We start from the raw sequence: 10828 nt of genomic DNA, 5'->3' as shown, positions 1-10828 counted from the left end.
TAATAAATTTGTATGGACTAGGCTGCAGTAGACGTAAAGCAGAGTCGATAGTGGTTCAAATCCCATTGAACCCTATTGAAAACCATGACAACAAGAAACAAGCTCCGATTTATCCCGGAGAGTTAAAGAACATTGTGAGGAGGCGTCAATCACCTATTATTCCAGATCTGAACAAATGCAAAATCTTGACTGGAACAAATGCTTCCAACAGGTCCAGGACATAGGGCTACATTTCCCCTTTGTTCACAGGCTAGCAGTTGGCATGTATTTGTGTTCCCCTCGGTCCGACCACCCAGGACGTTTGGGAGGCTGATCTTGGAACAGGGAAGATAACTACTGTCACCAGGCACGCTTGATAGGTGGCTCCAATAATCATGGCCTGGGAATCTTTTATATGGAGCCTGTCCAGTCTCCAAGAAATATGCAGGAAGTTGGCCAAAGGGAGCTTTGGGCCCTGTTCATCTAGCCCACAAATCTGTCAGATATAAATCTGTCTCGTTCCCTTGCCATTATCGCTCTATTTACATTTTCCCTATCTAGTGTAACTGGTTCCAGAAGCGATACCCGGAGCAGTGGGGTGGGGGGTTAATATCATGGGTAGTGGAGCATTTGTTTGGTGTGTATACAGGCACATTTGAAACATTACAAGCCAGATATTAAGCTAGTATGTAAATATGACCGTGTATGTTTCACAGGCATAATCTGGAACTCACTTTTTAACCCATCTTGCTGCTTTGTTTGTACTTTTGACGCGGTCCAAATGAAAGGAGCGCTGCTTGGGAAAGGAAGTGTCGCCTTTCATAAAGGGCCCCTGTTGCCTCTATTTACCAGGAGCCAGACTTGTACGTTTCTCCCCGTCCTTGGTGCGACACCAGCTCCAACGGGTGGGGATCACTTGGAGATAAGCTCGCCATAGGCAGGGAGAGCGGTTTGTGACTCACAGCCACGTGGGATTGCTCTGGCTGGGGTGCGAGCCACCATCGCTTGGTTTGATGCGATGGAAATACGGGGAATAATCCCACCGATTTAAACCAGAAGCGGAGGGAAGGGGCTTGACCCCAAACTGGTGAGCATCGATTATTTATGGTTCGATCATGCAGTTCAGACTACAGGCTCAGGCCTATCATATTGCTATTTAACGTATGAAAAACTGACTGGGCCTCTCTTTTGAACCTAAAGTCTCTCTCAAAATACCAGTTTGCACAAAGTTAGACAATGCCCGCTGGCTTGATTGATACCTGCTAAGGGAATGTATATGTGAAAAGGCTACATTGAACATTGAATGTATATGTGAAAAGGCTACATTTGCCTCCTACACTGAAGCCTTTTCAAGGCCGAGACATTGAAGTCGATTGAAAACACCCCCGATGACTTCAGCGTTGCAGGGCGGCGGCCAAAGAAAATTCCTACACGAGTTTCACACACACCAGAAAGTCGATCTGTCAGATGAAACCGCCGCGCGTTAGTGCCTCGCCCGGCCGCGTGGTTCAGAACAGACCTGCTTCAGAGCGAGAGTTTGCTCCTGCGATTTACCTTGGCCCCGTCCCTTTTAAATTGCGTCCATCCGCAACAAACCAACCCCACCCTGCGCCTGCTCGCGTCTCTCGCTTTCCCGGCGGCGGGGGTTTCGGTCACTGCCATGCCTGGCGTGAGAGATCCGACGGTGGAGCGCTGCAATGTCACATGATGCTAAAAATAGCTCCTCGTTGTCTGAAATGGCCATTTCTCCTGCAAGGTTTTGCGCCCCCCTCCCCCAAGTTTACACGAGCCCCTGGAACGGCAGGAGCAGACATCCAAATCCAGCCCTGACGGGAGTGAAGGTGTTTCCTAGAGCGGACCCATTTTTCTAGTGGAAACAAACGGCTCGAGGTGTGAAACAGCCCCGGTGGCTTAGCAAACCTGCCAGGGGCCGGGGGGCTAGCTCCATGTGCTGCGATGAACGAGCCAAATGAAGGCCAGGAATAAAACCAATAATGAATAAATTCCTGCCTGGGGCGGGCGGGCGGGGGGCTGGCCAAGCTCTGTGGATGTTCCTGCGCTAGCAGGGACGGTGGTGGCTTTGGTGGTGTATGGAGGGGGGCGGTTGTTGGTCACCACATACCACCCAAGATGTTATTCACTGCTAACAATTACCATTATCTGTCCCCACTTTGGGCTAATCAGACAGAATATGTAATGATGAAGCCCGTTTCCTGCTGTCTTTGGGAGGTAACGGGTTATTCTCTCGGCGGGGTTACACCTACTCCCATTAGAGCTTTAGCACTTGACTAATTCAGGTACTTAGCATCCCCTAGACAGGGACGGTTTGAAAGCGGGCAGTGTTTGCAGTGCGGAGGACTGTTTATATAAACAGGGCACCTCTGTAAACGACACTAATATTTGGGCTTCGGCTGGGATGGAGCGAGCATCCCCTTGAGCCCGCAGGTTCCCGAGTAGCTTGGCGCAGTTATTTTGTAGCTCGGGGAGAGTTTGTGGCAAAGGCGGCCGACCCTACAATGGCCACAGCTGGCAGGATCAGTTTTACGGTGAGGAGCATTTTGGATTTACCGGAGCAGGATGCTAACAACAGCAAGCCGGACTCGGATCGCCACCCGTCGGGGAAGTACGCCAGCTCGCCGTACGGGGAATGGATCGAAGGCGACAGAAACCATTATCTGTGTGAGTATGAAAGAAACAGGACCTCGCAAGCGTAAAATACCTTTTTACCGGGGCCAATTCAACACTCCGCAGGAGCCAGACTGGATTTATTGGAGAACACTGATTGAATTGCAGCAATAAAACAGCAGGAAAATACTGACAACACGCTTAAGGGCATATAGGTAGATATAGAGAATTAGATCTAAAGATAGATATGCGTATAGGTGCACCTATATATGTATGTAAATGCTCACCTATATACACACACTATACGCTTTAAAGTTTATCAGAATTGTCCTTCTCTTTTCTTGTTGCAATTCTATATATAGTGGGGAGGTTCCAAATCTAATACACGTGCCCTGAGATTCAATCTATACCCACGTACAACATATAAACGGCGGGTAGCCTAATAGAATCCAAGTGTGGGTAGAAATATGCATATACACAAGTATGCATGTATTTATTATTAAGCTGTAACTTTTATAGATTATGATACGTGCATAGACGTTACACAAAAAATAACGTATCCCCCCGACCCATGCTTCATATTAAAGTAACGGAGCTGCAGACAAAGAGAGATACAGGAACAAAAATTATTGAAAGAAACAGGGTCGCTGTTATAATAACCTTACGGCATACCGATATACACATTATAGTAACCTCTGCAGGGTTTACATATTGTACATCCACAGAGATTCGATCTTGCACACAATACAGCTGTTATATGTGGCTACACTAGGCAATCCTTTCTTTTAGGATTAATTTGTTCCCAAATCGGGATTTTAGATCGAATCTCCTGGTTTCTACTAGAATTCTTTCGGGCTTTTAAACAACGGTGGCGTTCACTGTTCCAATCAGAATGACCCAGGAGCACCTTGCTCACACCAGCATCCCTTCCCCATCTATTTGTGGGGCTATCGGTACCCGAGCCTGGTGGCGGCGGCTCCTTGCTCTCCCTCTAACCGTGCCACTGTTATTGCTGTCCCCAGCTTCGGATGAGAGCGGTCCAGAAACGAGTTTACCCGATTCCACCCAAAGATCGCACCCGCCCCACGGCCCGGAAGCCGAGAAAAAGAAAAAGAGGCGAGTGCTCTTCTCCAAGGCACAGACCCTGGAGCTGGAGAGGCGGTTCCGGCAGCAGAGGTACCTCTCGGCCCCGGAACGGGAGCAGTTGGCCCATTTGCTCAGCCTGACCCCCACGCAAGTAAAGATCTGGTTCCAGAACCACAGGTACAAAATGAAAAGGGCTAAAACGGAGGGGTCCTGCAGCACCGAACTCAGCCAGCCCCCTCTGCTCCGGAGAGTCGTGGTGCCAGTGCTGGTCAGGGATGGCAAACCGTGCCAGAGCTGTACCACCAGCCCGGGAGCGGCAGCGGCGCAGGACAAGCTGGGCTGCCACACACAAACTGCTTTCACAATCCAAGGATACCAAGCCTTCCAGCCCAGCTCCGCCGCTGCCCTGAGCCTCTTCCCTGCCTACCAGCGCTTAGCACACCCTGCAATAGTCTCCTGGAATTGGTGATGCTGCCTAACCTTCCTGAGCTGAACTGAGAACAAAAAACAAAACAAAACAAAAATTCAAGAATCAAGCGAATTCGTTGCCCCAAGCTCCTACATCAAGAATCTGGGATGAAACTGCAGGTGGATCCACAAGGGAGGCGAATCCGCAGTGTAGACTGGTATTTGGGATGCAACCTAGGGCTGTTTTGTTTTATTCAAGCACGTTGTGAGCATGGCTAGTCAAGGATGTGTTTTGTTTTCCTTTGGGGGCATCCGTTTTAGAGGATGGATGAGAAAACAATTATATTTTTAAATCCTATGCGACTCCTGTTTCCATTCGAAAGGCTATTTGTAAAATAAATACACACAATAGTGGTTTGTACCTAAAATAGTTTATTTTAAAATAGATTATTCTTCCAGTGACTAATAAACCGATTTTTTTTGGCAAATAAAATCCGCCAGGACAAGTGTCTTTTTGAACATTGGATCTCACCTTTAGCTTATCCGTTGTGCGATGAAGAGTAAGATTCTCTTAAATGTGCTAAATAAATTACATGTTTGTCATTGTACTTGACCCTCACGCTCCAGTAAAACACAAAGTTTGCTACAAACACCTAACTTTAAACCCGATGACGTTATTATACCTGCCACCCTCCCAAAATCCCTTTTAAATTAGTCTATTGTACATTCACTTGGGGCTATGATTTTTGGAGTCTAATGAGGTCTCATGTTTCTTTAATATACTAAATGCTTGTTATTTCCCGATTAGGTTTTACCTATCTCTGTTTCCAGCTACAGAGTATGATACCTATTGCAATTCAGTCTCATTTGCACAGACATATTTTCACCAATTTCCATCATTTTTTTTTCCAAAACAGGATCCAGGCTATAGCGTCTCAGGATTTCAAGCAAATCTTCAGCATTATACTTACAGCTCACGGTATATTTGTAGTATTTTTAGTATGAAAGGATTATCCAAAATAAGTGCGCTTTCCTTTGCTAACCACAGACTTGAAAATGTTTAAGGACAAACGAATACATCTTATTGTAACATACGAATGGCATTATGCCATTGGATTTATTCATTTCAAATGCAAGCAGTTGCCCTACCAAGAATCTTGGGAAAGATTCCTGAAATATTAGCCCAGTCCCTGTTGTCCCGATTCAGACAAAACTCCCTTTTCGCTTCATCAGGAGCTTTGTCTGTGTAAATAGCCCAGAAGGGCCCCGTACATCTTGCATAGAAAATAGAGACACATTTGACGGAGCAAGATACACATCATCTACACAAGTTCGATGAGGGTAGCTGCAGAGTAAATGCTGCCGGAGAGAGGAGCTTCACATCAGAGCCGCGAGAGAAGTTAAAATGCGTGGCCGTGTCTGCACTAAACCTTCACCCCTAAAACCTCTCCTCATTGCTCTGCCGATGGACAGTTGTAACAGGGTCAAGCTTAATTTTAAAAGAATCGGCACTGACAAGCTAAGGGGAAATTAAAGTGCAATTTACGTTGTCCAAGCAGAGAAGGATGGGTTGGGCATGTGGAAACAACTCCCCCCCCCCCACACACACACACCTTAGCTATCTTTTAAAAACAATTGGCCAGTTTTCTCCTACGTGGATTTCGCTTACAATGATTTTAAACTGTATTAAATCCTATATAAAGGATACGTCATCATTTACACCAGTGAGGCTGCTCACTTAATACTATTCGAGCAATGGGATATGGAGGGATTTACCAGTATTATTTCACTCGTTCATAGTTTTTCCACGAGCATTAGTAGACAAGAGCACGATCCCGCGGTCTTTAGGCTAAATACCCATTGAAATAACAAACCAACCAACCAAAAATCATTTGATGGGTTTAAAAATGCTAGATGCGCCTTAAAATATCTGCAGTACTGAACCACCTGCTGTTGATTTCGCTCTGAGTCTGCAGCCCTCCCAAATACCCATTTGCCCGCTCTGTGAGTGCAGTTAGCTGCATTAACCGCTGTACAGCGGTTAATTCTCCGCAAAGCAATACGTTCCTAGAAAATGTGCGGGTTTCGCTCAGCGTGGGATTAATTTTGATCCTGTGTGTCTGCTTTGTCTAACCCAAGGAGCGTCTGGTGATGTACCCTATAGGGCCCTCATTCAACTCCAGTTTAAATCAATGGGGGCTACACCACTGACTTCGACTGAGTGGGATCAGGTCCCAGACTCGTTTTCTAGCCATAGCAGGCTTTGGATGAAGAAATTAGCCTCTCAGGAGATTTATTTTCTGACTTCCAAGCCGCGCCCGTCCCATTCTCTCCTGCCACTTTCCTGGTGAATTGGGCGGCGAACGCCCCCTTTCAATCATCAGATCAGCGGTTTGATCATCTCCAAGCCCCTCAAAAGATGCACCAAGAAAAGCCCATAGACACCGCTCTGGGCCCAGCCCGGAGGGAGGAACTGGGTGCGGGTGGTGATTTCAGGACGTGTGTCGTAGTGAGGTGCAGAGTGCAGTGCGGAAGGGCTCGTGTGTCCTGGATGGAGCACGTAGGATGGCCCTGTCTCGTCACCTGTTTCCCCCCTCTCTTCCCTCCCTTCTCCCCCCACCCCTTTTTTTTTGTCTCAGCTGCTGGCCACCTTGTCTTCCATATGGATGGGGTTATCTTAGAAGAATCTCCCAGAGAATGGCTCCTTAAACCTCCTTTTGTCTTGGGACTTGAAAAGAGCATTGTTATGCTTGAAAAGGACCTAGACAAAATCCGCACTGTTTCGATTCAGGACTGTTTAATCAGTCCCTAGTGACAATTTTATGGGTTTTAGGCGGGACAATGGTATCTTTTAAAACCTTGTGGCCTTCATGAAAACAAAGGGCTCGAATTTTATGGGCTTACAACTCCAATTAGAACAGTGCCAATGTGTATGGGAGATTATCAAATTTGTATCATAAAACCCCTTTATAATAAACGATTGCTGGGGGGAGGGGAGAGGGGCAGAGGCTTCAAGCAATAGACTTTGTCAAAGGTATATTTGAAACTGCACATGGTGTTTTACATTTTATCTCTCAGAGACACAATTCTCTAGCACGATCTGATGGGAAAATGGAACTATTTAGTTATTTGAAATGAAAAAACCCAGAGAGGGCACCATTGAAATAATCGATCCCAGAACCCATTCGCTTCACACCTAGGGCCTTCCCTTTACTTAGTTCCAAGTTCAATGTTCTTTTAAGGTGGACATCACACATGCATTAAAGCAGCTCCTATAAGTTTGCTGACCTTTATATTATCACTATACATTAGAAAGCCTACCTTAGTTATTTTAGGACCAAATTCCTTTGGCAAAGTGGAAGGGCTGCTTTATTTATCTATCTCCCTTTGTGTCACAGACAGACTGCAGTGGAGTCATTTAATTAAAGTATTGTCTTAAATAGGCACTGGTTGCATATAACAAGACACAGTTTTGAACGTTGCACAGCACCTATAAAAGTCTCAGATTTGTAGGGAAGGCATAATTCACAGATTATTAAGGGGGATGGCATAAGGTTGCATGATTTGTGGAAGTGAATGATGGTGATGGTTGCACAGTGAAAACTTTAACGGCAAAATGTAGTGTAATAAAACAGCATTTAATTGCTGCATCTAATTAAAAGCAGGAATAAATTACAAAAAATAGGCATCTGAAATGTAATAAAGAGGAATAATATATAAAAAAAGCCACCCAGGGAGCCATCAACCTGATAATAGGATAAGGCTGGAGATGGACAAGAAAGAAGTTTCCTCCTTAGAAAAAATTCTAAAATCAGAAATTTCATAGTCACTGTAAGGAAAATTCTATATTGTGTTAATTGCTAACTTAACCAATGGTTAACCCATCTTTTATATATGTGGATAGCTGTAATTAGATGGAGAGAGGTATTTGATTTGAATCTCTCTCTGCCTTCCAGGGTTTTCTAATAGGAATGTTGATGATGCTTTCAGTCTTATTCTGCATCAAAGTTGGCATCTGCTGACAAGTAAAAATAAAATTCCACCTCTGCATGCAAAAAAAAACGAGTTGCCTATCTGCATCTTTTAATGGCTAAATTCTTTAAAAAATCTGCCCCCCAGAGATCGATTAATCTCTCACACATATCTGGAGTTCCACTGAAACAAATTAGTAAAGGTGGCAGAATCAGGCTTTAAATGGTGATACTGAATCCATAATTGGTATTGCTAAAAACTTCAAAAATCCTTCTTGGATATTTATTCTTATTTAGCTATCTAAGGGCCTGCTCCTGCTCCCATTGAAATCACTAGCAAAAGTTACTGACTCTGGACTAGCACCAGAGGTATTATAACAACTCACTATAATTAACCTTCAGAGAATGTATAATAGTTTTAAATGTGCACATATATTATTTAGTGCATATTTATTGGTATGGTTTATTATAGCATAATGCATTTGTCTGTTTATATGTGTGGCTATTAATAATCTCTGGCTGCATTCACAATACATTTAAAACACCACAAAAGATAAAAAATGACAATGGTCATCTCAAAAACAGATTTCCTCAACCCACAAAGGAAACTCACTACCTTAATCACTTACTTGGAGAAAGCTCCAGTGAATAAGTCTGTCTTGCAATATGTCTTGGTTAACAAACTCAGACTTTGTTATGAATGAAGCAAATTCCAGAGCTGAGGGCTCTCCACTAACTTCCCTGCCCCCTGCTCCCTAGAGCTGCAACCTGAGGACTGTTAGGGAGAATATCCCAGCTGATCACAATTGTTAAAATGGTGCTCAGGGAAACAGCAGTGCTTTGTATTGCATGCAGAAACAAACTGGTAACTATTGTAGTCTATAGAGGAATCCAAGTCTTAAATACTCCAAGTTAAGTTATTTTGCAATAGCTTAAATTTCTGTGTGGTCTACAGAGGAATCCCATTCCTCTAATACAGTTTGGAGGTGATGAAACTGGGATAGCAGTGGTGAGAGCCACATCCAAGAGGTAAGGTAAAAACTCTTAACCAGACTCAAATTGGAAAAAGCTACTGCTACTACTTGAAAATCCAGGAACAGCTGAGGATCCCATCAGTTCCAGACTGTGAGCCTTATTTAACAGTACTCTGACATATCCCTTAACCTAGAGGCCAGATACTCTGTTTTCCTTCTCTTCTAGATGTTTCTCCTCACTCACCAGCATTACTTCCATTTCCATCTTAAATGTATTGAGCTTCAGTTAGAATGCTTTCTTCCAAGCTTCTGTCTTGATCAGACAATGGTAAAGCAAAGACAACATAATCTAGATCAGATGAAGGTCAGAGGTATAGCCAAGTGCCATTGGAATCATTGATGCCATGTAGGCTCAAACAGCTTCACTTAATCACCTAGTGCCTTTACTCACATTTTGAAATTCATCTGAGATCAAATATATCAGCTGAGCAATCTCCCACAAAGGATGGAATGGGGCCCACTCAAAAACATGAAACTGTAGTAGTAGTAGTGTACTAGAGGAGAGTGGATGAACAACATTTCTGATCAATGGTATTATAAGCTGCTGACAGTTCACCAGGGACAGCTAGCCTTTGTCCATCACTAGGCAGAGATCATTGACCTATGGGAGCAGTGTACCTTCTTGCCATATCCATACCTATGCCTAGATTGACAGGGGACAAGAAAAATCAGAGGACTGTAGATAGAGTACACCAATATTACTTTCCCACAGCCTTCTTAACCTTTTTTTCAAACAGCAGAAGATTATATACAGGACAGTAACTGGCAAAACTGTCAGTATCAAGAGATAGTATCTGGAGCAAGAGTTGGGAAAGCACTCATCTGAGTGAAGCCAGAACCTGGTCCTCCCATGAAGAGACAGTAACAATCTGATCCAACAAGAGTCCCCACACCTCTGTTTTCTTTTACTAGCAACATGGAGAATGACTCCATCTCACAGGTAGTCAGAACATTTGAAACAGACAATCTTCATGAGCAAAACTAGGCAAAATCCATTTAGAAAAAACCCACTGGGTTTTCTATTTCACCAGAAAGATCTCTTCTCACTGGAGTCAGATGATTTATCCAGAAACTGATTGATCTTATCTATGGACAAACAACTGTACAAATTAGTAAATTATTAGAAGAAAACAGAACAAAAGTAAAGAGAGGAAAGGAAGCAATAGGTAAGTAAAATAGTGTCATTCTCACTAATGTAGGAGGGGGTGGAAGCAGGAAGTCCATGGGGTATCCTTATCTCTGGAGTTCCTCACAGTGAGAAAATATTGACTCTGCCTTTGACTGCAGGAGACCTAGATTAATCAAAACGTCCACTACTCAGAACATTTCCACTGACTGGGACTTCAACAATATAGTGGAGGATAAGAAATCTTTCTTGGCCTTTACAACAGCCATGGAATAGGATCCCAAAAATATTCCATGGCACTAGATGTTGGAATCCATATGTGACTACTGTTCTTTTCTTCTCACTTAGTTTTTCTTCTGTTGCAGGTAACCTTTATACTAAGATGACGTGGGTACAAAGGGATGGAGTGGATGCTTCGGATCCACTATAGTTCTAATTTAGGAGAAACATTGATTGTAATATCCTAGAAAGCCAATAGACTGGACCTGTAGAATACCTGCAGAATTATTGTGCTCTTCCTTCTTATAGATGTGTAGTATCTACTTTTATGATGCCAGTCCTAGTAATAATTGGAAAAAGATATTACAAATATATGCAAT

At 43.8% G+C, this 10828-nt stretch overlaps 1 protein-coding gene across 1 annotated transcript; it reads left to right on the top strand.

Moving 5' to 3' along the window:
* The first annotated feature begins 1576 nt into the window (after window positions 1-1576).
* Window positions 1577-4567, top strand: NKX2-8 (NK2 homeobox 8). Its single transcript, XM_005304407.4, has 2 exons — window positions 1577-2658; window positions 3627-4567. Exons 1-2 carry the CDS (start codon window positions 2496-2498, stop codon window positions 4157-4159), a joined length of 696 nt encoding a protein of 231 aa, XP_005304464.2. The 5' UTR covers window positions 1577-2495; the 3' UTR covers window positions 4160-4567.
* The last annotated feature ends 6261 nt before the right edge of the window (window positions 4568-10828 follow it).

The sequence above is a fragment of the Chrysemys picta genome, chromosome 4 (assembly GCF_011386835.1).
Source record: "Chrysemys picta bellii isolate R12L10 chromosome 4, ASM1138683v2, whole genome shotgun sequence".
In the NCBI taxonomy this organism is placed as follows: domain Eukaryota; kingdom Metazoa; phylum Chordata; order Testudines; family Emydidae; genus Chrysemys; species Chrysemys picta.
This window is presented reverse-complemented; position numbering and strand designations above follow the sequence as displayed.